The sequence below is a fragment of the Magnolia sinica genome, chromosome 8 (genome assembly GCF_029962835.1).
Source record: "Magnolia sinica isolate HGM2019 chromosome 8, MsV1, whole genome shotgun sequence".
NCBI lineage: Eukaryota > Viridiplantae > Streptophyta > Magnoliopsida > Magnoliales > Magnoliaceae > Magnolia > Magnolia sinica.
Window position 1 is genome coordinate 26911130 of NC_080580.1, and position 27795 is coordinate 26938924.

Below are 27795 nucleotides of genomic sequence, written 5' to 3' on the forward strand. Positions count from 1 at the left end.
ATGTAGTAGCTAAGGCAGCTTACAACATCTTAACCATGCATCATATTCATGTATAGAGTATGTTTTCGAGGAGATGTTTCTTAGGTTCACATTCCTTTTGTACTCGTGCACCCCCTTTTCCTATACTATTTCTGCTCATGGATATCCACTTCAACTTGAAAACTGGAAAACTTCTTTTTGGTTCTTTGTGGCAGTGTGCATTTGGTGGAATTATGTGGAACTGGAGAGTTATTTGCAATGAAAGCTATGGATAAGAACGTTATGCTTAATCGCAACAAGGTAGAAATCAAAATTTTGATCTGGCAGTGTCTTTTGTCATCTTGCAATTAATATCTTTTTTTAGAGTGTGAAACTTGAAACTTTGTATTTTAACCAAGGATGGTCTTGTACATGGTCAGAAGAGATTAGTTTATTATTTCCCTCTGTGTAACATGAACATGGAAATGTGTTTCGTAGGCAGACATTGGACATGGTGGATTTCAAATGTCAGATTTATCGGTGGTCTGTGAAAATGTCTAATATAATAGAAATTTTATATTTTAATAGTATAGTGTGATTTTTTTTTATATAGGTAAAATAGTCCCCAAAAAACCTTCTTTGCTATTTGGTCACCCTTGGGATACAGAACATATTGGTATCGGATGTAGCAGGAAATGTATTGCTGTTTGAGGGAAACATTGGGAAATGATGGAAATTTTCAATATAACTTCAGGATATGTTGAAAGAGACATAATTCCACTCTTAGAACTCAAAAGATCACAAAAAACAAGTATGCACAACAAGTTCCTTTGCATAGGGTCCTAAACTATTCATTGTCTAACAGAAGTAACACAATTATATCCAAAATAAGTTCATATAATTCATAAAATCATATGATACAAGTATGAAAACATATTCCCCCCAAAGTTTGGAGAAAATGGATTTTTGTGAATTTTTTTCCTTTTTTTTTTCGGTTGGGGAATATATTATGTATCACAATGTATTGCCAATACATATTGCAATGTATCACATGCATTGATGATATGAGAGAATTTTACGAATAGTTTTTGGCAAAATATTGCAATATTGATATATCAGCGATGATACTTTGTGCAATACAGGGGAATTTAATAAATCCCCCTGTATATCATATCGACCACTTGTGATATCGATAGTATCAGCAGATACTCTCGATATTTAAATCACTGCTTCCCAATTCCACAGAAGTTCATGAAGGCACTTGCTGATGTGATGTTTATACTTAAAGGTGAATGCTTATCCTTTTATTTTACTTTATGTTTTTACTGCCTTTATGCTGCAGGTGCACAGAGCTTGTGCAGAAAGAGAAATACTTGACATGCTGGACCACCCTTTTCTTCCTGCACTTTATGCTTCTTTTCAGGTTTGTTACACCAATATATCTTGCAGTAACATGTCAGTTGGTTTGGTTGCACATACAGATAACAACTTCAGGAAAAGTCCTACTAATAAATTACAGAAGCTAAACAGATCTAATAATATTGTTAATGTTAATATAAAAGGATGGATCTAGCACGTGATGCTCTTAAACCTAATTCTTAGACGAATCCAATTCATCTTTTTTCTTGCAATTTACATACCATTGAATTTTCAATTTGAGATAACTTGCACAGAAATGATTGGGATAGTGTTTTAATTGAAGATTGTACATTGATCTTGCTAAATGCATACTTGAACTATGAATTTCCATGCCTAACCGATCAAATTGTCAACTTCTAGCTAAGATGGCAGCTGATGATTTTGGACACATTCACATTCGTAAAGAATTTTTTAAGTTTTATTTTCACATATTTTGCAGACCAAAACACATATTTGTCTGATAACTGATTACTGCCCTGGTGGAGAGCTCTTTCTGCTTTTGGACAGGCAACCCTTGAAGGTCCTTAAAGAAGATGCTGTAAGGTATTGCTTTTCATTTTAAGTATGTTACAAGTAGTTGAGTGAATCATTATATATTCATGAGGTTTCTCCATTGCAGGGAGATTTGTGATTATTTGGGTTTACATTCTGTTCTTTTGAGCTTGCCTCTTTACTGACAATTATCACTGAAGTCGGAATGAAATTTTAATGCCATTTGCAGGCTATCAAATGGCACCTTGCCACTTTGTGCTCTGCGAGTGTGTGTTTGTGTTCTATAACTTTTCCACCAAACTGAGCCCTCTCTCTCCCGTTGAGAGTAGTATTCGGCTTATGGCTCAAAACAACTCAATGGAAATTTTAGTGGCACAATCATTTGATTTCTAGCAAATAACATAACATCTGAAGGCAGCCTATGTTTTTTTTGGTATCGTATGTGGGTTCATTGGCTTACTATAATAGCCATGGTTTACTTCTAACAAGTAAGGCATGCTTAACATCTTATACTGCACTCTGAATATCATATTTCCATGTAACTTTCTCTATTTTGAGCTTGCTATGTCAAGATCTTTTTCATCTCTGAGGAAACATAAACAATATTAGAAACCACATGTTTTCTTTTTATGATTGAAACTTGCCATCATTCTGGACGATTTTCTACCGGATGATACCATGTAAGCCAAAAGTGATGTCGATGCCTTGTTATTAGAGATTTCTGTATTTCTATATTCCCCTAGTTCGTGAAATTGTTCATTTTCCACATTATGGATGGGTTCATAGTAAAAGCCATTTTCCGTGCATTACAAGAACTGGAAATTTTCCACTCATGCTATTATTATTTAGTTTTGCAAGTTAGGGATATCTTTAAAAATGGATTGTACAAAAAGCAGTTCTCCCAATGACAGATGGATCAATATTTGTTTGTCTTGTTGTATATGTGTTGCCTAGTTAATTCCTGAAACTGAACCAACTGTTTGTGACTGCAGGTTCTATGCTGCAGAAGTAGTTGTGGCACTGGAATACCTTCACTGTCAAGGTAGATATCTCAGCATCTGTTGATAATCTTGTCAAGAAGAAAATATCTTCCAACTAAACTAATATATAACAATTCTATTGGTCAATCTGAAATTTTAAAGTAGATATTTTTATGCTACCTTAATTCTCTTGTACCTTTGCTTGCGCTAGTTCTTTTATTTCATTAACTTTGCTAAGTGCACGCACTTGTGCAATAAAGCTCTTGTATAGCTTTGCCAAGCTCGTGCAATAAAGCTCTTTTCTTATTGTCTTGGTGCCAGCATGGCATGTATATGCAAGATCTAATCCATCCATCAAGTTGGTCCAACCTTGGAAATGTTTTCCCAAAACTAAAATATGGTCCAATCAGCATGTTTTCCCACATGTTCTTTCTTATTGGTTTTCTAGGTGCTATAAATGTCATTGCCATGAAGAAACCTACTAGTATTGATTTGTAGGTTTTATATGTAATTGAGTTAAGAATAATCTTGATTAACTGAATTCAATGAACAAGGAGCATATGGGCAACAAGAATAAAGCATTGACAAGTGACAACACTTCTCGTGTAATACGATCAGCAACTTCTGCTAAATCATGGAAAAGTTAACAAGGATCTGAGTACCAACTAATAACTATTTTAACAGGAAGAAAGGGATCCACTATCTAACAACCTTACTAACACCTATGACTTCTACTTTTGGTAAAAGGATAGAAGAATTGCTGTAAAAAATTGTCTTACCATAAGTAGAAAATAAAGGGTGTATTATCAGTCAGTGATGCAGGACATGAAAATTAACTATGATATGTAAGATCTCAGGCTTTAGATCAAACTAATTCAGAAACATTCACATAAAATTTTCACATCCCACACAAAAGTTCAAACATTCAAGCAAGGGGAATCTGTGCAGGTCTAGGCCGACAAATGTTAAAGCTGAATCAATAAAAATTATGAGCCAAATGATACTCAAAGGGAAGTAAAACTCATCCACACATGCACAGCAATTAGTCCCTAATCCAAGGGATTCACCAGTTTTAATTCAGAGAACCCTAGGATTAGAAAAAAGGGGCAAACAAATTGAAATAATGCAATCTAGGGTTAAGGTTATGGAAAAGAGGTATGAGAGAGATAAAATAGGCGGAAATTCTGAACCTGGCGATAATCCATGCGCATGGATAGCGAGCCAGGCCTGACGCCAGTGTGTAGGGGCTTGGCCGCACGTGTGAGGGAGCCCCGAATGTGGAAAACACCTCCTTGGCTCTGGTCGGCCAGGGGAGGGCTTCAAAACTCCCAAGTTTCGTGTTGATTGGATGCACGGTCTGTGCGTGGTGCTCCGCCGAAGTTTCAGCCCTTCTGCAGGGCCAAATTCTAGAAATCAGCTGTAGGGAGAAGAACTGCTGCAAAAGTTGACGGATTCGAAGTAAGGATAGTTGTAGAAGGTGAGAAGTATGAATGATAGAGGATAGGAGCGAATCGGGATAGATGTGACTTCGCACTATGGTAGTTAACTCTTCGATGAAGGGAGGGCTTTGCACCCAATTGGATTTCCACAACTCAAGAACTCAGAGGAGTCAAAAAACACAGGAATTTTTATTAATCTTCAATGAGAAAAAAAAGCTACAATGGGTGCCTATTTATAAGAAAACTCTATACTCTAAAACTTGTGCCATGTGCACAACCTATTACTTGGCGATGAAGTAATAAAAAATAATAACTAATCAAAGTAATCTAAATCGTCCATGATATTCTAAATAACATTAATAAGCAATACCTAAAATATGAGATTAATCAGACTAGTGGGCCACGATCATGAGAACCCATGATGGGCTTTACTTGACTATTGGGCCCACTCCAACGAACCAAAACTCAATCTTCTAACTAGGAGGCCCTCCCTGGACGTCGTCATCGATCCAGATTGACGGTGGGGCCCTCCTCCTTTCATACGTGCGTGGGAGGGCAGCGTATGTGTGCGTGTGTGCGTGATGTCCCCATCAGTCAAACTATGTGTCGATATCAATTCCGTAAAACTTTAACTCTCCTTGTCTAGATGGAAAATGGATATCAATCAGGTCCTCTAAGACATTAGAAAGTAATGGAAACTGACTTTCGTGTTCCTTTCATGAACACACCAGTGATTTGATCTTGGCTGGTTTTCTCACGGATGAAGTTCCAGCCATCTATATGTTTCGTGCTCTCATGAAATACAAAATGTTAGCAATGTTCATGGAACTCTCTTGATATAGAATGTCAACTGCCCACTGTTGCAAATGGAACATGAGGAATGTACAAAACAGGCTTTCTGGGTTCTTCAGGATCAATTAGCACTTATTAGAAGTATAGAAACAAAGAGGCTAAAATCTACTGTCTATGGATTTGATGCAATGACTTATGGGAGGCATATTTCCACTGTTGTATGTCCACTCTATAGCTCATTTCGGAGGTCTTTTCATGATATATGATGGCTATCTGTATGATTTTGCCAGATTCAATCATTCTAGGCCACACTTAAGAGAAAATTAGTGAAGAAATATTGTTGAGGTGTAATTTTTAAAAAAGATATTTTCAATTAATTAGTGGTTAGGATGAAATTTTGGTAGGGTAGTATTAAGATTATAAATTAGATTAGGGCATCTAATTCCATTCTAAATGTGCTCAATTTCTTATATCATGAGTTTTCATACCATCAAGATCTTTTTGCTTCAATAGGAATAAATTCTACAGGGTTATCATATATGCATCCAAAGCCCTAATTCATCCTAACTTAAAGTAGTAGGATATATTTGTGTATTCGAGTTAAGAAAATTTGAATGACTACAGAAAATGGAAAGATTGAGCTCTTGGTGAATATAAGTGATGATTTTTTTAAAAAGGAGTAATGAATATTTTTTTAAAGACCCTCAATCAAAAGTTGAATGAAGAAAGAATACAACAAAGGGAATCCTTAAAATTTACAACCCAAAAAAGGAAGGAAGATTACAATCAGCCACATCTTCCAAAAGGGAAGCCCAATCTATTACTTCCACCTCAACCTTTCTGACCACCATCTCCTCCAAACCTAGTCTATTCCAAAAGCACCGACTATTTCTTTCTCCCCAAATAACCCATGACATAGCCAGAGGAACAAGATGCCAAATTAGCCAACCTTTCTTTCCCACATCTCCATGCCAAGCCCATAGAAGCTCCCCCACATCGTGTGACATAGCCCAATGCATGTTGAATAGGGAGAGAGTGCACCCAAACCTTACAAGTAAAGGGGCTATGGATGAACAAAGGATCGATAGACTTTTCATGCATAAGGAAATATTGGATGATCATAAACCTCTTTTAGAGATCATCTATTGCTGGGACCTTTTTTCTGCCCACTAACAAAGTGAAGGAGGCAACCTTGGGAGGAGCACCATATAACCAGAAATGGAAGGCATGATCCTAGGAATTGTCTGACCCACTCACTTAAAGCATCCTATAAAAGGATCTGGCTGAGAACAGAACCGAACTTGCACCACACCAATTCTTTCACTCCAACTAGAGTTTGGATGGCCTGGTATCAACCCAATAAACTAATGAAGCCATCCACCTTCCTATCCGATAAATCCTGCCTATATAGAGGCACCCATATCACTATGGCACCACAAGAAGAAAAACAATCGGCCACCTTAACTTCTCTATTTGGCACCAAATGAGCAAGTCTAGGGAAATGTTGTTGCAAAGCTTTATCACCGCACCATATGTCCTCCCAAAATCTAACTCTTGATCCATCTCTTATCGAGAAAGAGATGCCTTCTTTGAACTTTGGCATCGAGAGAGAGAGAGAGAGAGAGAGAGAGAGAGAGAGAGAGAGAGAGAGAGAGAGAGAGAGAGAGAGAGACCTCTTTCATTTCCCATCCCCCATCTTAAAGACCATACTTGCAATAATCTCTCACCAAAAGCTCCCTTCTTCAGTACCAAAATGCCACAACCATTTGCCTCAAAGGGCATTGTTTTTTATTTTTTATTTTTATACACACACCCCCACACATTCATGCCATAGTGGGATTTCACCACCTATGGATACTTGAACCCTTGACCGGGTGTTGAAACTCCTGAGAGTCTACCACCAGAGTAAGAGTAAGGATCCATCCTCAAAGGGCAATGTTTATACTACATAATGAGTGCAAAAACATTTTCATACATAAGAAAAAAGAAAATGAATGTACTCAAATGATGATTTGTGGGATGCTAGGATGAGATCATGCGAAGCAGTAAACCTTTTTATCTTTGGAAACTTTCTATTTCAAGGAAGTTTTTACAATGGTAAGGTTTTAGAATTGTTAATTCTTGATATTAGAGAAAGAGGAGAACAGAGGGAAATGACGGAGATTGAATGAGGGGGAATGAAAGGATCCTTTATCCCAACGACAATGAGCTACTATTTAATAGATCGTTAAAAGAGACAAGAACGCTATAATTGAGAATAAGAGATAAGAACACCATCTATGAGAATGAGAGATGAGAACACAATAAATGAGAATAAAATCCTCCCAGTAAGATGCTCCATAGGAACATTCATAACTGACTCTTTAGAAATTTTGACATACTGCATTTTCAACATTCCCCCTCAAGCTGAAGCATAGGTATACGTTATACCACATTGCCCATCTTACCCAAGTATCATGAGGATGAGTACACATCATGTCACTGCTAGATTGTTGTTTTCCTAATCATCGTGAGGTGATCACCTACAGTATGGGCCATGACATTCCTGTTAGATTCTCTTCATCTATCAGCATTGGATACTTCATCTACAACATACATAATGACATCACCATTAGATTATTGCTTTCCCAATCATCATGGAATGGATCATCTACATCAAGTATAACGACATCACTGTTAGATTTATCGCTGTCCCAATCATCATGGAATGGATCATCTACAGAAGGCGCCACAATGTCACTATTAGATTATCCCCTTTCTTGTCAACTTGGGATGGTTCGTCTACAGTATAAGTCGCAACATCACTGTGAAGTTATAGCTTTTGTCACATCATGGGATGGACCATCTACAACAGGTGACATGATATTACTGTTAGATTATCACTTTCCCAGTCCTCATGGGATATATCATCGACAATAGGTGCCATGAAATCAAACCCTTATGATGGTTCTTGTCTAATACACATCCAATTTCATATACTTGCGAGTTCAGCATGTTGGACTGCATTTAGAATTGCGTGTGGAGGGATGTATCTAGGGGTAGGAAACATTGCCATTCCTAACACAATAATCAATGCAATAAATTACACCAATGATTTTGGACTGCTTTTTTTACCTTCAAGATCATTCTCCTGTGATGTTAAGGGGCTTGTTATTATGGGTTTCCTGTCTTATGCCAAGCTATATCAACTGAATTAAGTGCGTTTTTATGGAAGATGCCTTTCTTTGTTAGAAAACCTGTACATGGAATGCATCATGTGTTTCTCGTTTGCCCTTAACTGTAGACCTATAGAAAGTTTATTTGCTGGCTAGGTACCTAACCAAATGGAAGATATGGTTGCATAATTATAGAGCAAGCTGTAGGATTATAAAACTGGATGACTGATAATTTAGTTTTCTGTTGAAGTAATCAAGAAGGATTCTCGTAATGGTTGTGTCTCATCTTGAGAATTGGCAACATTTCCTTTTATGACTTTCCAACGTTTTAAACAGTCTCTTGAAGATGATCTCTGGCGTAATTCTTTTTTACGCTTTATGCAGGTATTATCTATAGGGATTTGAAACCTGAAAATGTCTTAATCCAAGGCAATGGACATGTATCATTGACAGATTTTGATCTATCATGTTTGACATCATGCAAACCACAGGTATTTTCACTATCTATGCTCTTATAATTTAGTCCTTTCTTATTATCTTGGTGCCTATAAATCTTCTTTTCAATTTAGACTTGATGAGAAAATTCATGTTTCCATAATCACACTTTTGCGGTAGCAGTGATCTCATGGAGGGTGCAGTTTCACATTCCAAACTAGTTATACTATCTAGTTTGGACATAGTATGGATCTTTTGGTTGAATTAGGTCCTAGGGTCTCAATTTATTAAGTAGCCACAGCAGCAAATGTCATTGATATTTTGAAATTATTGTGTTATTCATTTGGTGTCCCAATAAATGAAAATTTATATTTTATTCTTAACTCGTTTTTATTTTTTATTTTATTAATTTTCCCCTCTTTTGTTAAAAATATTTTTCTAGCAAAACTTTTCTGAATATACCCTGAGAAAAAACCCAATATTTGAAAACTCCCAAGAAATTCATGTGGTTAGAAAATAGCCGAGAACAATATTTGTCACTCTAATTAATCCCAATTTTAGAAGATTTAGTTCTTTTTTTATGTTTAGAGATTAATGGTGTGTGAAGTTACTTTGAAGTTTGATTGGTTAGTCTTTTGATAGGAATGTATATAAAAAGGTCTGCTAGCCCCATTCACACCCCTTCTACACGCACCTTTACACATGTGCCCACCTGGCATTGTGGTACATCTAGCTTGTGCATAATTTGGTCCCATTGTGCAGATAACTGAGCGTAAAATCCAAGCTAATCTGATTTTCATGTGGGCCACCCTCCAATTGAAACAATTGATGTTTCAAACCCCGTATTCAACATCAAATTGTGGGACTCCTGATGAGAGGACCAGCCTGATTTTAACATCAGGTCATCTGCACAGTGGGGCCATCATTATTCATGGTTTAGATGTCCCAAACATGTGCCAGCCTGCCAGGCTGGTTTATGTGCCATGTGCAAAGTGCATGGGAGCAAGCAAAGTTCTCTCTTTTATCATCCATATATTTACACAGAAATATCTTTGTGCCAGAGAGGATTGGCGCTTGTCATGTATATTCTGTTCTGTACTTCTAAATCAGGATAAAAGTATGTAATGTTCAAAAAATGAAGGGAAAGAAATTTTTATTTTTATTTTTATTTTTTTGTCACACAAACTTCCACAAAAGATATTCTTCGTTTATTTAACACCATATTCCTATCCTTTTTGTTTGACCATTTCTTTTACATGGCAGTCCTAGAAATTTAAACCTCAAGAATCCTTCAATATATCATAAAACTTACTGATACTATTCTTTCTTTTATAGAAAGACAAGGTCCAAGTAGACAATTCTTGTCAGATTTAAATTTATATACGTAAGGTCTTCTTGACTTCTGCAAAGGGACATAGCAGGATTTCTTACATATTCTTCAAGTATCGTAGTGCTTTTCTTCTCAAATTAAATTTCCTTGTTTCTAATATTCTTGAAAAGGAACCCTCAATTAAATTTTAGAGTTGATTTCTATCTAATAGTTGGGATCAGTTTCTCTCACATAAACTGCTATCTTTGATGAAAACCCTCGAATGTTTGCAACTTGTTAGACTTTTTCATTTCGTTTATTATACACTTCTTGAAGTATTTGATGATATAATTACCTCGAAGAATCTTACCCATTATTTTCTTTGTAGCTTTTGCTTCCAAACGCCCACGAAAAGAAAAAGCAGCATAAAGGGCAGTTACCTCCAATTTTCATAGCTGAACCAATGCGAGCATCAAACTCCTTTGTTGGAACTGAAGAGTATATTGCACCAGTATGCATCTTTTCTAGAATCGACATTTCAGTTTCTGCAGGAAAATAAAAATAAAAAAAATGCTGCTTTTAAGTTATTCGTACTCTCCTAAACAAAATTCAGGTGGAATGATTCCACCTTTCCTTGAAAAAAAAAAGAAGTTATTCTTACTCTCATTCTGGACTGTTATTTTTTTCATGTGCTGGAACTGATGGCATGGTATGTTGGTAAATAAACAATGCATCTCCAAATGATTTTAGCAACTATAGCTTCCAGGTCCTCAAAATTCCAAACATTTTTCATTTTCAGATAATGGAATCGTTCATTTGCAGAGAATGAAATCCATATTCCTGTGAATGGATTTTGAAACTCTTTGCATTTTTTGATGGTGTTATTACGTCATTAATATTCTCATGTATTCTACTTATTTTAAGTATGTTAAGATTTGTTACTCCTCTCTTAGAATATGAACATTTATTATGTCAAAGATCTGTTGTGTGACTAAGCCAAACTGTGAGCATAGGAAGCTATTAATGAACACATAGGATTTTTGGGGTCTGATGATGACAATAGGGACTTGCTGTTCTCATTTTTATGTACTTCCCAAAATCAAAGATTACCAAAGCCAGCACTTAAAAGTCATATAACTTCAGAAAAGAAATTTATGCAGCAGAAGCCATCGTGCGTAATAATAAGACTTTTCAAAAAAGAAAAAATCATGCATAATGATAAGTCCCATCAACTGATCTCTGGCTTCCATCACATTGCTATGCAATGTTCCTGTGGACTACTAACTATCATAGAAAGCATTCATAACACAAAACCCAGCACCCTGTATCCCAAGAGGGCATAGGTCTTGGTTGGATAATGAATGTTTCCATATTGTATATATAATCAGAAGGGCATACATAAATAGATAGAAGTTTTATTTCAGAGAACAGAAAATAAAAGCATGAAATCTCTTAAGTAGGTAGAAGTTTCATTTCAGTAGAGACAAAATAAAACCATAAAATCTCTATGTACTGAACATGGGCTCTATTCTATTCATCCTATTTGATAGTCGTTTTGAGCTATGCTTCCATCAAATAATTATTTACCTATTTTCAACTCATGGTGTTGTTTTTTGTTATTCTAATATGTACATTTAATTGTTTTGTTTTATATTTAAGATGGCAGCTAATCATTTTTATTGGAAAAATGTCAATTCATTTCTGCAGGAAATTATCACTGGAGCTGGCCATACTAGTGCTGTTGACTGGTGGGCTCTTGGTAATTACATATTCTCAAATGGGAAAAAAAAAATTTGCAAGAACCTTTTTCAATTTATTCCCGCATATTTATCAAACCATGTTTTTCTTCTTATGCATTGGTGGTTCAAAAATTGTAGAAGTACAAAGTTCATGGTACTAACCAAAAAATCAATGTTTCAAAATATCAGTAATGGAGCACATCTCATCCAGCTCCAAAACTCATAGTTATTAGAAGATAGGCATTACATATTATCCTTCTTGGTGTAAATTGTGAGCAATGTCAGTATTGGATTGGCAATATGTTCAGAAGATGCATCTTTTGCATGAGTTTTTTTTTTTTTTTTTTTAAATTTATTTTAAACGTGCAAAAGTTGCGTAATTTCTCTGTCAAAAAACCAATGCATGTTGGGTGATATGATGTGTATCTAATGATATCTACATTATGGATAAAGGAGTGTATCGCAATAATCCAGCAAGCAGCAATTTATTCAAAACTTGCTTGATAGAAGGGGAACCCAGTGCTTCAGAAATATAAGTTAGAAACTTAAAGGTTTGTATCCATATTGATCTTATGGTCAAAAACATAGTTTGTAGACCTGAAACTCCTGTCCTAAGATATGTTCAGGATATACATCCTACAAACAATTAAATGATGCCAGGAACAAAGAAACGTCAAGGAATTCGAGAGACCAGCATGCAAGGTGTGAGTCGATTTATTAGAGTCTTTGATGGAAATGCTATGGAATCCTATCTGAAAATCATGGCTTACTGGTATCTGAGATAGTTGGAATTTCAAAGTTAAGATGTTAGTAGCAGCTGCATTGTCCAAGGAGCTTTTGTTGGATGGCGACTGTAGACAAAATCTAAACTTGTGACCATCTCCAAAATAGAAACTTCAGGCTTGCAAACACGTGCTTGTTGTATGGGCCTGTGGGGAAGCTCCAAACTGTCCTTTTGTCAATTTCATAGTGTCTAGAGTGGTCCCAAATCATCTTTTGAAACTTTTTTTTTTCATTTTATGAGTTTTGCCTGCTAAGGTGGTGGATTTGGGCTGGGATGCAAGGGTGTTTTCAGATGTCATTTCGTGAAGGTGCCTTCTATTTGTGTTGATAACTTGATATGGACATTTAGAGAAGAATTGATCCCAAGCTCAGTTATGTTTTTTCTGTGCATCTTATGTACCTTTGTTGACTAACTCCTCGGGAATGTACTAACTACATAGAAACATGTGGTGGATGCTGCACTCATTTTCATTGTGTATCAGAAAGGTCTGCTTGCAGACCATTTGAAACAGTAAATGCCAAAAGGGTATGTATCAAGGACATGATAAGCATATCTGACTTCTGACATGCCCCATGGATTCACTGTGTTTGAATTAATGCTGTTATCTAAACATCCATAATTTAAATATAAAAAAAGTGATGGACCAGTTGGTTTTGACCCCTGAACTAAGGTGCTGAAATTTCAAACAGTGTCTTTGCATATGGAAATTGGTAACTTACCAATTAGTGGGTGTAAAAGGCTAATGACTGAAATCAGACAAATGAGCATCATTTCTGGGCAATGACAAAATTTATGAAACATAATCCTTTGTGAGGGATTTAATGCACATGAATCTGGTTAGACATTATTGCAAATGTGTCACATTGTCTCTTCTTGCACTGGATCACAGCTTATTTATGAATATTCAACTACTATGTCAGGAATTCTTCTTTACGAAATGCTTTATGGATATACACCATTCAGAGGAAAGACGAGGCAAAAGACATTTGCCAATATTCTTCACAAGGATCTTAAATTTCCTGCTAGTCTTTCGGTGAGACCTATCTAATCCAAGTTCTTCTTCAAGCACTTTCCTAGTATGCTGTGTCATTTCATATTCCTTAACTTATTGGAATAGGCACTCTTGTTCGTTTTGTTCATTTCCAAATTCCAACACTGTTTATTAGGATATTTGAGATAAACTGTGAGGCACCATTAATGCCAATTCAACCCTATCATATCACATAAAGTTGTATGTCAAGAATATAGGTAAAAATGTTGCATCCATTGCAAGTATTTGTTAATTGTTACAGACTTACAGTAACTATGCAATGTGTTATAATTGGCATATGCATCTAAATTTTCGACATGGAATGCATCAATTGCGTAATAAAGTTTGCAAATGAGATTAGAAAATCATATTTTTAGATCAATGTGAAAGAGTTTACTGATATTAGAGCTTTAACAATGATGGAGGTACCTACCCCAACTGGTTGGCTTGGTAATTCATTTTCTTATACAATAAAATAAGTAGGTTAATTAGGCAGGACAGAACTAATCCCTCTAGGAATTAAACAGCCTTCTACACTTGAACTATCAATTTGGTGAAATAAGACACCTGGCAGTAATAAGACTTGTGATGGCTTTATGTCATGTTCATGCTCTCGCGAATCCAAATGCACTTGCGAATTGGGAAATGCTTCTTTATTACTCCCATTTCACTCCATGTCCAGCTTCTAAAAAACATGTGGATGGTACTTGCGCAACATGGTTCCTATACGTAAACCATACACGTCATCGTTTGAATTTGTAGGGTGTCTTCATCACCACCACTGAAATTGATAAAATCAATGAGAAGGAAATAATAAGAGAGAAGATTGGCAGGATGATGGATTGATTATGGTGTATGTTTATATAGTTCAAGGAAAACTTAATTTTTAATGTCAAGAGAAACACTTATTCAATAATTTAACTAATGTCGTTAGTGTGAATAATATTTGATATTGACATGCCAGTCAAGAACAACCCAATGCAATATTTTAGTAGCCATGCTATTGCTCCGTAGATTAAGCTCTATTTTCTATGAAACTATCCTGAGCATTCACGAAATGTTATAACTGAAATAGGCTTGATCTTTTTGTCATCTTCATGGTCTCAGGTATGTGTTCAACTCAAGTCCTAATTTTTACAATCAAGATGGAAATATTTATTGTTATGATGCTATCATGATTTGTGAAAGAAATGAAGTCCTAAATAGATTAAGAATATTGAGGATTGAGGTGCTATCTAACTGCAACATCCTGTTTTGTGCTAAGTGACATGTTCAACCACGTTCACTAAACACAAGGGTTGATTTGTACCCATTTGTTTCCAAAAGCATCCATATCATAGCATCAGAGATATCCATTCCGACTCATTAAGTGTGTCTCATGCTGTCCTTGATTTTCAATATCTTTGGACTAAGCAAAACATTACTTAATGACTTTTCTACAAAAAACAAAAGAATTATGCTACTTCATTGATGTTTTAAATGAAATATCTGTTATTTGTTCAATACGATGATCATAATATACAAAAAAACTCTTACAACTTCGTAGATTGATCCTAGTCATGAGCTATCAACTGGAATTGTCTGGCCCTAGGTAGGGCTGTCAACGGGCCAAGCTAGGCTAGGCTTCTGCTCAATATCCTTTAGGCTAGCCCAGGCCGGGCCCAACCCATGCCCACTTCTTCTGCTTCTTCTCCTTCTTTTCTTCCTCTTCTTCTTCGTCAAGGTAGGGTTGGTTTTTTTTTTTTTTTTATTGACTTATCTATGCCTAGTCATGGGATCAGGCCAGGCCAAGCCAGGCCATGGGTAGCCCAAGCCCGGCACGAAACTAAAATGAGCTCTTATAGCTAAGCCCGAGCTTGTCTTATGGGCATAAAATTGAGCAATCCAGCCCAAATGCCACTTGGCCCAAAAGCCCACAAAATGACCCAGCCCATTTATAGCCATAACCCTATGCTCTAGTGACCTTCATCTGTGAAAATGTCTCCACCCTAGACAACTAGCGAGCTTGGCTTGTCTAGGTATGACCATTGATTGCAACATCGTATCACAACTAACTAATACGACATTGGGCTAAAGTTGGAAAGTTCCTCAGCATCGGTCAATATACTGTGATATATCTTAACAAATTGACAATATTTTGGTACATTGCAATGTATCATAAATATTACAGTTATAGATTCCACGATATCATCAATGCATATCACACGTATCAACAATATCGCAGCTGCATCAATCCCCTTGTGAAAATTTTGAAAAAAGAAAAATCACAAATCTACAAATATATATATATATATATATATATATATATATAAAATAAAAAAATAATTAAATAAAAATTGTATGAATTTTTTTTTGTTGTTCATGATTACGTTCCTAAGGGGATTTCAACCAATACTTTTCATTTGTTTCAAAGAGAAAGTGGGATTGGGTGCGAAAATTGAGATCAGAGAGCGTGTGGTATCGGAAACCCAATTGGTGAGTTTTTACTAATCCGAAATGTTTTCTCTTATTTAAATTGCTTAGCATCTGTGGTGTGAAGTTAGTAATCCATGATTTGCATGCTTAATCATGGATTTTGACCTTCGATTTTCGATTTTAGAGAAAAGGGTTAAATTTTGGGGAAAATCCAAAATTTTAACGATTTCACCCATTTTACTTGCACTTAATGTTTGGCAAAATAATGTGAGAGTGCTTGGAGGTTGATATATGGATTAATGGAAGTTTTTGAAATTTTTGAGAAAAAAATTAACTAAAAATATCTATAAATAAATAAATAATATTTTTTATATTACGTTGACAAGTATTTGTGCCTAATATTTACTTGTTTACTAGTGTTTGCTGATCTTAGCATTAGCCACACTCATTTATTTATTTTCAAAATATTTTTTTTATTATTATTATCATCTTTTTATTTTTTGAAAGATAACACTATTAGGGATTGAACCTTGGATCACTTACACACACTACACGGTCTCTACTAGCTCATCTAATGAAGTTCCATTAATAAGCAACAAAGGATATGAATATACCAATATTAGTGATTTTTATTATTATTTTAATGTTTAAATAAATATTGTGAAAAATATTTGAGATGATGTTACTTGTTGTTCCTAACCTTCTTTTTTGGATTTTGAATGTATTGCTTGTATTTTTATGCATCTCTTTAGATTTATAAATGATATGAATTGATTTTGAATATAGTTGCATCACTTTTATTAGACAACACATAGCCTAGGACTCTATACGAAGGAAACATATTATGTGGACTTGTTTTGTGTTGTCTCTAGATCTCTAAGTGTTTAATGATGTGCTTTTTTAACATCCCTTGAAGTTTCATTGAAAAATTCGATCAATTTCCCAATGTCTCCCAAAAACCACGATACATCATGCGATACATCCGATATTTCCCATGCGATACCCAATAGGTTTCCGTATACCAAGTTGCAATACATCAGTTGATATAGGTAATGAAAATGCTGGTGTGAGATCCTGTATACTTTGTAATAGTGATCTTGGCTTGTCTAGGGATAAGATCTCATTGATATTCGTACATCTCTTTCGTTATCTTGAGAGTATAGAGATCTCCCATGTATCTTGCATCACCAAAGCTAACGTTATACGTTCAGGGCCTAGCATCCTTAACCCTCCACCTTGCATACTCCTTTTCCACATTCGGTTTAGGTAAACTCCCATCCAAATGTCCCCATAGATCTCGTCCTTCAACAAAGGTCAGGACAAATTTTGCCTCAGAGATATAATTTGTATTGTTTAATTTAAAATCAATTCTCAAATACAACACATCAGAATCACACTCAACATGGTGTCAATAAACTGAAATCAAATCAAACACACTTACCCAGAATTGTGTGATCGTCGGCTCTAAAAACACCCTCTACACACTTCCCGTGTAATGACAAATTTCCAAAAAAATTGACAGCTCTCCCAAACTAGTCTGATCACTAAGAAATTTGTATGGTAATTCCTCTACCAGAACCAATCCACTTTGTTTTTTGGCTTTGGATTTTGAATCCAAAAGTGGGGCAAATCTGTATAAAAAAATAAAATAAAATAAATAGAAGCAAGACTTACATAAAACCCAATATCGATAGATCTCCACAAAGATGAATCCAGACCACATGAAATTTGTACAGATGATTCAGACCCCAAATTGATTTTATCCCCACTCCCTCGTTCTGCACTTCACTGATTGAAAAATCTTAAATACAAAACCAAAATCCTTAATCCCTCTCTAGTGCCAAAACAAGATTCATGGAATCAATCAATGTAATCATTTCGTTCAAGCAGTGTTCGCAATATCGATACTATCAACCGACATTATCGGTATCAGGGCCCAACAATACGAAACCCCCCAAAAATTCGAAAAATACTGAAATTTTGACCAACTTAAGTGTTTCGTGCGATATATAGCAAGATATCACAATTTTTCTTGAGATATCGGTGATATCTACGATATATCGGTCGATAATCCCTAATATTGCAGAAATTCCCATCCATAATTTCGAAAAATATAGAATAAATTTCTCTTACGTTTGTGATCTTCCTGAATGAGTCACTTTCGATTGGATTTGGTGGGCCGCGGTCGACATTGCCAGATCATGTAAGAAAATGAAAATCCCTAAAACCCATTTTTTTCTTCGAAGGAAATTATTTTGGAAGGAAACCAATTTTCCGCCAAGAAAGATGTGATTTGGATTGGGATTTGCCAAAAAAATGAATTGCGGGAGAGAATTTTAGGTTTTGATTCCGCCTTCGAAGAAGAATTTGGGAATAGGTGGGGATTTGCGGCTTCTTTAACGGAGAAGAACAAAGTTTTCTCTCGAACTCTCCTCTTAAGTTAGGAGCAGATTAGTTGTTCCACGGACAACAGCTTAGTGGGTGTTAACCTTACCATGTGGGGGCCATCTTCATGAATGTGTTTCATATCCACTCGGTTCATTAGTTTTTCTCGATCATTTAAGGACGTTATCCAAAAACATAAGCAGATCCAAATCTCAGGTGGGCCTTGGGAAGTTTTTAATGATGATCGTTCAATCATCATTGTTTCATGTGGTGTGGTCCATGTGAGATTTCGATGTGCTTAATGTTTGGGACCACATCCTAAAATGGGATGGAAAAACAAATGGATAGATTGGATATATACAATATCATCAAGGTGGGCCCTCCTGTAAGGTTAACACCAACTCAACTATTACCCGAGTAACACCTAATCTGCGCCCCTTAAGGGAGAGTGGATTCGGTGCGACCCGGTTGCACAGAAGACGGTGCGGCCCTTTCGGTGAGGCCCACGTTAATGTATGTATTGTATATCCATGTTGTCCATCCATCTGGAGAGATCATTTTACGTCATGAGACAAAGGATGAGAAAAATCCAAAGCTCAAGTGGACCCTACCATAGAAAACAATGGGGATTGAATACTTACAATTAAAAACTTATTTAGGGCCACAGAAGTTTTCAATCAAGCTAATATTTGTGATTTCTCTTCATTCATATCTGTATGAACTTATGAACAGATTGGATCTAAAATAAACATCATGGTGGGCCCTCCAGAAATTGTTTCAGTTTCAATGGTGGGCATCACTGCCCCCACTGTTTTCTGTGGTGGGGTCCACTTAAGCTTTGGATCGACCTCATTCTTTGGCTCATGCCCTAAAATAATCTCTCCAAATGGATGGACGGTGTGGATACAACACATAAATCATGGTGGGGCCTACAGTCAGGATCCCACCCACATTGTTGCTCCATCCGTGTGGTTTGGGTGGATGCTCGGATCACTAGTTATGGGCAAATTGGGTGGATCCTCGATAGTTCTCTATGGGGCCCACTGTGATGTATGTGCCTTACATCCACACTGTTCATCCATTTTGAACGATCATTTTAGGACACAATCCTAAAAATGAAGCGGATCCAAATCTTATGTGGATCATAACACAAGAAACAGTAGTGATTGAATCCCCACCAATAAAACTTCATGGGGTCTACCGGAATGTTTATTTGCCATCCAACCTGTTGGTAAGGTCACAAAGAGCTGGATGAACAATGTGGATACAACACATACATTGTGGTGAGGCCCGCAATCAGGATCCCACCCATAATGCTATTTCATTACACGTGGATTGGGTAGTACCCAGGCTAGGGCATACGTGGATTGGGAAGCATCCTCTTGCGAAAGCCTTTGGCAGGAAGTTCCAACACTAGGATACTTAGGTGGGGCCATCATGATGTTTGTGAGAAATCCATTCCGTTCATTCGTTTTGAGAACTCATTTTAGGACATGCGAGTAAAATTGAGGCAGATCCAAAACAGAAGAGGGAAATTTGGGGAAAGGATATCTTACCGTTGAAACCTTCCTGGACTCCACTTTGATGTTTATATGCCATCTAAACCGTTTATAAGGTCATTCCCACTAGGATGAAGTGAAGCACAAAAAAAAAAATTAGCATGATACAAAACTTTTAGAGCCATATGAATGTTTCAGAGGTGGTCACTGAATCCCCACTGTTTCCTCTCGCGTGGCACACTTGAGTTTTAGATCCGCTTCATTTTTGGTCACATGTCCTAAAATGAGCTCTCAAAACGGATGAATGGGGTGGATTTCTCACAAACATCACGATGGGCTCCACCCATCATCCCAATGCAGGAACTCCCTAAATCCACGGGACCATACTGACGCTTCCAGTAGCGAGGTGGTTGGATGGTGCTTTGTAGGTACCACCATGATGTATGAAATCGGATTTCGTACTTAGTTACTCAGTACGCTTTTATCGTACTGAGTAAACTTAGTTGGGCCTACAATGAATGTGTGTGGATTATCCACGTCGTCCATCCGTTTTTCTAGCTCATTTTAGTGGTTGAGCCGAAAATTGAAACATGCCCAAAGCTCAAGTGGACTACACCACAGGAAACAGTGGGAATAATGAATTCTAGGGTCCACAGAGATGTTTATTTGTCATCCAACCTGTTCATAAGATAACAAACACATGGATTAAGGGAAAACAAAAATAACAAATTGATCCAAAACTTTTGTGGGCCCCAAGAAAGTTTCGACAGTAGAATTTCAATTCACACTATTCCCCGTGGTGAGGTCCACTTGAGATTTGGATATAATTCGTTTTTGGGATAGAGCCCTAAAGTTATCTCTTAAAATGGATGGACGGAGTGGATAAAATATGTAAATCATGGTGGACCCGACAAATTTTACTCAATACACTTAGCGTGCTGAGTTACTCAATACGCAATCCGCTTCCCATGATGTATGAGTTGTATCCATGCCATTAATTTATTTTTTCAGATTATTTTAGTGCATGATCCGGAAAATGAGGCAAATCCGAATATCAAGTGGACCACACAATGAAAACTGTTGTGATTGAACGCCCACCATTAAAAACTTCCTAAGACCCACTATAATGTGTATTAGCCATCCAACCTATTGAGTAGGTCACAAAGGCCTGGACGAAGTGAAACACAAATATCAGTTTCCTCTAAAAGTTGTGGCCCCTAAAAAGTTTTTAATAATAATCAACTTTTCCTGTGGTGTGGTCCACCTGAGATTTAGATCTACCTCATTTTTGGGCTCATTCCCTAAAATGAGCTGGAAAAATGGATGGACGGTGTGGATAAAACACATACATCATGGTGGAGCCTACAAAGCACCGTTTAGTAGCGAGTTGCTACTCATGTCCACATTCTATTGCATGGGGAGACATGGAAAGTTTATCAATCCAATCACATTATTATTGAATAGGTATTACAATTTCTACTTCTTTTTTTGCTTTTGAATGAATTAATTGTGTTTTTATACATGTCTTGATACATTTATAAATCTTATGCATTCAATTTGAATATAATTACATTAGTTCAGTCATCCAACATATAGCTTAGAATCCTTTATAAAGGAAGCCTATTATGTGCACTTCTTTTTTGAGATTTTATGATTTAAAAGTGTGTATTAAGGTTTTTTTTAACTAATCCCTGAAGTTTCATTGAAAAATTCAACCATATTCCCACTGTTTCCCCATGTTTCCCAAAAAGTGCGATAAACTATGCGATACAAATGATATATCCCGTGTGATAACCGATACGTATCTGTATCCCTAGGGTGTGATACATTGCACAATACTGATATTTCGAACACTAGGTTCAGGTTTAAATTCAAAAAGAAAAACTCTTTTGGTTTTGATGCAAACTTGTAACTCTAGGCTTGGATTCACATGACTTTACATATTTCTTATATTTTACTCTGAAATTACAAATTGTATTTTTCAATGAAATTACAGAAGTTCCCTTCACCGCATATGAGCAAAAGAGTAAGATAAAATACACTTATACAACAACAAAAATATGCTTTTACCACTTATCCCTTCCTACATGCTCCACGGCAGTTTAAGCCTTTGCACAGATCTATATGGAGGCAAATGATTTGGTTGATTGATTAGATGAAGAGAGTAATTGTTCTTAGGGAGCTTGTTTGCTTGCCCTTAATGGTTCACAAATTCCCCTTTGGCTAATGCACTATAGTTAGGGTAAAGTACAGTGTTGGGCATGGTCGTGTTGGCACCCGAGTTGCATTCAATAAAAGTGTTTTGGTGGGCTTCCTATTATTCTTTGTAGCCCAACTACTTGAGCATGTCATTTCAACTTTTTGTCAGAGGGTGGAAGGTGTCTCCCTTGGTGCCAACTTGGGTGTTTGTGCTTACTACCTGATACAAGGGAACTTGATGTGTGTGCCTTTTGCTCGGCTGCATGTCTGTCGATCATGCCTTTGCTTGCCCTTTGGGGTGTGTGTATTAGGTGAGCTGGGGGTTGGTACTAGATGGGACTGTGTTTGCATGCAAGTGTTGTCATGTGAACCTCCGCCATTGCCGGTCCCAAGTCGCATTAAAACGAGGAAGGTTGATGCCCGATAGGCAGCCAATCATAAAATTTAATCTACCTTTCAAAAGCTGACCCCAAATTGCTAGTAGAAAGGCCAGGATGATGATGAATTGTGAAAGAAACCATCATGGTTTTTTCTCAATCTTTATGTGTATTAGTCCTCATTAGTTTGTCACCAACAGTGTCCGCTTTACATTTGTTTTCTCAAGAAACTATCATGAACTGTTTAACTTTATTCCCTGAACAATTAATCTAATTTATAGGGAAGATTTGAAGAGGTTAGTTCAATAGATAATCAAACAGGATATGATAATGTTTAGATATATTACTTAATGAAGAGCAACAAGATGGGTACTCACTGAGATATCATCTTTGTGCAGGTAAGTTTTCATGCAAGGCAGTTAATGTACCGCTTGTTGCACCGGGATCCAAAAAACAGATTGGGTTCATGTGAAGGAGCCAACGAAATTAAGCAACATACATTTTTTCGCGGCATCAATTGGGCTCTTGTTCGATGCATGGTTAGAAATCTTTACCCTCTTTAGCATGATTGAGTAGATTATGTGTTCCAATTGCGGTCCATACATAAATATCATCATGGTTGAATTATGATTTTGTGCTATGAATGCATTCTACTAACGAGTTCCATTTTATGTTTACTTGTGTTTTTACAATTTAAAGTCGTCTCTTTATCTTTAGATGCAACACCAACATCTAGACATGTAAACCCTCATTTGTTCTCGTCTTGTTTTTCCAAGTCTATTTAAGTATAGAAGTCATTCAATTCAACCACGTGGAGAAGAAAATTATGATGATTCTCTCCTTTTCAGTAACATGCCATGCTGTTTGAAAATTTAATAATAACTTACTGAAATCAATGATACACAGATCCTTCAAAAATTGGATTAGATGAATAGGATACTTTGAAGCTTGGATAACGATAAGGATGCCCCTTCCTCAGGTATTGAAACTGAGATGCACTAGGATTTTGATCCCTGGAGTTATTATGATGTAGAACAACTAACCACTTGCTCGAAAAGCTCAAACTAATAGAGCATAGTGAATTAATCCCTTTATCTCATAGCCCATACCCCACAGCCCATAGGTTAGGACCTCAGCCAAACCCCCCTTGTGGGCCCCACATCACATGGGTACCGCCTCGCACGGGCCGCCCACCCCGAGTGTGCCCCTACATCCCACAGGCCACCCCACTCGAGCCCGGTGTGAAAATGCCCACGCATTAATCACCCCCGGTGAGGAGTTTCAAACATGAGACCTCCCGCTCTAATACCGATTTGATGCAGGATAACTAACCACTTGCTCTAAAAGCTCAAACTGATAGAGCATGGAAAATTAATCCCTTTACTAAGAGCCCAAGCCCCACATCCCATGGGTTAGGACCTTCGCTGAAACCCCCTCGTGGGCCCCACATCACATGGGTACTGCTTTACACGAGCCACCTACCTCACATGAGTGGGGCCCACCTCACACGGGCCCCCACCCCGAGTGTGCCCCTACATCCCACAGGCCACCCTACTCGAGCCCGGTGTGAAAATGCCCCTACATTATGTTAATTATTAGATTATCTTGAATTATAACTAGTGGGATGGTGTTATTAATTGAAATACTCGGTTTGTAGTAGATGAAAAGATTGTCCCTTCTTCATCGTCTATGCAAATAGAAAAGCAGGGGGATAATGTTAGTAGATCGAGTAATTCGAGCAACTCTAGCGGTGAATATGGATCTTCAAGTGATCGATCGACTGGAGAGTACCACCCAGTAAAGACATTATATCGGTAATCTGAAAGATGCTAGCTCCTAATCTCCCACCTTTATGCCTCAGTCCTAATGGAGTAGGTAGCTTATTTCAGGGAGAGTGTTCGAGGTTAGGAGATAGTGCTCTCCTTTCAGGTCGGTCCAAAGGGAAATCTATGGCAAGGCGCAGCCGAGGTGCTTCCAAAGTGAGAAGAAGGCCCTTGAGAGGTAAGAGAGGAGCCCAGATCGGTGCCCTCTAGAATGATGAAGAATAGGGAGGATGGATTACGGTAGGAAGGAATACAAGGAAGAAGCTCAAAAGTGCAACCCGAGAAGTTTGGTGTTGCTCCTTTGCTGGAGTTTCCCACTCTTTGTGGATCATTTCCTGAAAGGGTGGATGGAACTTCATTTCTCTCAAGTTTTAAGTAATTTCGAGAAGGTTATGGAGGTTGTCTTTCCCTGGGAGAGATGCTCATCATCGATCAAGGGTTTTGCTTTTGTGAGGTTGGAAAAGGAAGAGTAACTTAAGGCAGCAATAGAGGGGTTTAATGGATGAAGATTTAATGGTAAAGAGCTTAGAGTTTGAAGGGCTCACTTCGGCCCAAGGGAGGTTAATGCTAAGAATTAGAATGGATGAGGCCCTCGAAGAGCATTTGATCCAATTCCTTATGCTCAACAACACCTAGGTAGGGGAGCATCCTTGATGTCGATGGGTGGAGACCTTAACAGAGCTAACCCTAATTCTTTCTGAGAGGCATTGATGGGTAATCGGGTTTCGGCTAAGGTCCCTGCTAGTTATCCCTTGAGTCCTCCCTTCGTTTCCTCTAATCTTTTGGCCTGCTAGTGGAAACATTGAGGTCATTGTTCCCTCGAGGGCTCTGTTGAAGGCTTTAGATACCCTTCTTTGGAGTGTGGTTGTTTTGAAGCATCCAAGATATTCCCTTATTGATATCGAAGTTTGGCTTGAGCATTTTTGCAATCTCCACTCTGGGGACTTTCTTCTTCTTTTCCTTAATCCTACCTCAATATGGGTTTCTCTTAGTTCTCTAGAAATTATCGAGCATATTATCCTATCGAGTCGTATACACTGTATACGTCCAGTGTTGTCTATTTGTAAATGGGTAGACTGGTCTCCTTTGGGGACAACAAACATTTGGTTTCAGTTTGCAAAGCTCCCCTTGGAGTTCAAGCATTGGGATTTCTTTAAGGCCTTGGGGTCATGTCTCGAGGAAGTGGTAATGGTGGACCAGGCGGCTGCAAGATGGGAAGAGCTCCCCTTTGCTAGACTTTGTATTAGGGTTAAGAAAACACAGGTAGTCGTAGTCCTAGAGATCATTAAGATTCAAGCTAGTGAGGATATCCTTCTTATGAAGGTGGTTAGGGAGGTGGTCGCCTCTCCTCCTCTCCCCGGTTCTCCTCAGGTTGATGCTCTCGATGGCGCTCTTTGGTGTCATTAAGCTCCTAACGGTATGGTAGGAGGGGCTTCAATGGCGGATTCCGGTCTCTCGACCTGTTGAAGGTCGAACATGCAAGGCAAGTCAAGAGCCTCAATCGCATATAGTGTCACACGTGTTAGGTGGTGCTTCGTATCGGTCCAATTCTGGACAATTGTCCCCCGTAGCCCCTGCTTTAAGGCCTCAAGTGGATGTGGGCTAGGGCCTTAGGCCTATGTACACTCAGTCCACGGGCGCAGACTCTAATGAGGGAAGAGTTGTGATCATACATCAGGAGGGCCAGGTGCCCATTCAATCTCATTCGTCGATTGATGGGCCCACTTCATTTTCTCATCACGAGAAATCATTTTCTCCTTTAGTCTCGTTGGCTACAGATGGTCATCTTCATGTAGCTTTGACTGTGTAGACAGGACACTTGGCATCGAGTGCTCTGAGAACCTCTCAGTGCAATTTAATGCTGACTAGCGGGGTGTTTATTGCAAGGTCAGGCGTTTCCTCCAATCTAGCTACATGCCCAGTGGAGATAGCTCCTACCTTGATGTTTCATCCGCGCATCTCTTGTAATGGCTCATGTCGATCCTGTCAACTGTATATCTCAAAGGTTGACTCTCCTATGTCCACATAGCCCCTCCCCCTTGATAGATCCCAAGCAATAGTGTCACATGTCCCTCCTGATGTAGTTTTGGAAGGTGCCTCGAATCTACACGCTCTTCCGGTCATTATGATTGATGACGTGGCTTTGATTAGAGATTATCTCTCCAACATCCCTGTGCATGAATAAAAATCGGCTTCTTTTAATTTTGGGCACAATTGTCCTAGCCTGAGGCCGGCTGTCAGGAGGCAAGTGTTAGACATAGATTATTCATCTAACAACGAAGTCTCGAGGATGGTTGACGCTAACTCAGCCTTTTCAAATTCTAGCAAGGAGCCCTTCCAAGGAGCGGTGAAGAGATCTGAGCGGGACATGTGTTTCTATTCTTCTGAGGAAGAGTTTCTCGAAGTCATAGAGGAGGAGGTAGGTCCCTCCCTTCTCTCCCAATGAAGTCCTTTGTCCTGTGGAGTCAGGTTTCGCTACCTTTCCTCCAGTGGAGTGTTCTTCTCCTCTCTAGCCTCAGATCAATCCCTCATCTCCTAGTCATGACCCCCAATCCTCCCGATCCCCTTGTGCTGGGTTAGAGTGGGCATCCCCTTTGTCTAGCTTCGATATTGTGGAGTTAGGGTGTGACTAGCGTTTTATTATAGCTTGCCCATTGATGATTCCTTTTTTCCCAACCCTTGTCCTCAGTCTCTGTGGATGGGCTTGCCCTAGCTGTTCCAGAGGGAAGGGAAGGAGGCTTCCATACAAAGGCTCTTGTCATTACCCCCATCAGACCTTAATTAGTATGGTTAGTTATAGGGATTCCTCTAGTCTGGGTTCCCTCTTTGGTATTTCGTAGGAGCAAGGGATTTTGTGGAGACAATAAATAAGAAACATTGGGTGAAAGATATTGTGTGCCACGTGGGAAGATTGTTAGGAGCAGTGTTCGAAGACTGTAATGAGGATTACATTGCGTTGTTTCATTTGGTGGCGAGAGATGTATCCAGATCCCTGTTGTTGTTACTTCGGTATGCTCCTCTAGGAAGTCTAAGGGAAGCAAAGAGTTGGAAAATCTTAGTTCTTCTCTGGATTCCTAGTTGGAGATCCTTCCTCATGGGGAGAAGAAGGGAAGAGGGGAAAGGTCGGTTCCCCAATGAAAATCCTATCTTGGAATGTGTGGGGGCTGGGTAGTTCCCAAAAAGGTTCCGAGTTAAAGACATTTGCAACTGTTCGAAGGCGGATCTAATGGTCTTTTAGGAGTCCAAGCTATAGTCCATCGACAGGGATACAATAAGATCTTTATGGAGTCCTAAAATGGCAAATTGGGTGGCTCTAGATGCCATCAAATTAGTGAGGGGTATTCTAGTTTTGTGGGATTCCTCGCTGTGGAGGAAGGTTGACAGTTGGGTGGGAGTTTTCACGGTTAATATAGATTTTTAGGAGGTGTCTTCTAGATTTAAGTGGTCCTTTTCTGAGGTTTACAACCCTAATAGGCCATCACTTTGGAGGGATTTTTGGGAAGAACAGTCTTCTGTCTGGGACAGATGGCATCTCGCTTGGTGCGTGGGGGGAGACTTCAACGCC

The 27795-nt window shown here is 38.1% G+C and overlaps 1 protein-coding gene across 3 annotated transcripts in view; it reads left to right on the forward strand.

Moving 5' to 3' along the window:
• The window catches only part of LOC131253131 (phototropin-1), an 89367-nt gene that overhangs the window by 55707 nt on the left and 5865 nt on the right, over nucleotides 1-27795 (forward strand). For all 3 annotated transcript variants that reach the window (XR_009174938.1, XR_009174937.1, XM_058253964.1), the window contains exons 14-22: nucleotides 195-279; nucleotides 1301-1381; nucleotides 1817-1920; nucleotides 2862-2911; nucleotides 8620-8726; nucleotides 10368-10490; nucleotides 11687-11738; nucleotides 13423-13535; nucleotides 22806-22946. Coding sequence is in view for 1 of the 3 variants with exons in the window: in XM_058253964.1 (XP_058109947.1) it covers nucleotides 195-279; nucleotides 1301-1381; nucleotides 1817-1920; nucleotides 2862-2911; nucleotides 8620-8726; nucleotides 10368-10490; nucleotides 11687-11738; nucleotides 13423-13535; nucleotides 22806-22946 (856 nt within the window). In the remaining 2 variants the exon portion in view is untranslated. The remainder of the gene's footprint in view (nucleotides 1-194; nucleotides 280-1300; nucleotides 1382-1816; nucleotides 1921-2861; nucleotides 2912-8619; nucleotides 8727-10367; nucleotides 10491-11686; nucleotides 11739-13422; nucleotides 13536-22805; nucleotides 22947-27795) is intronic.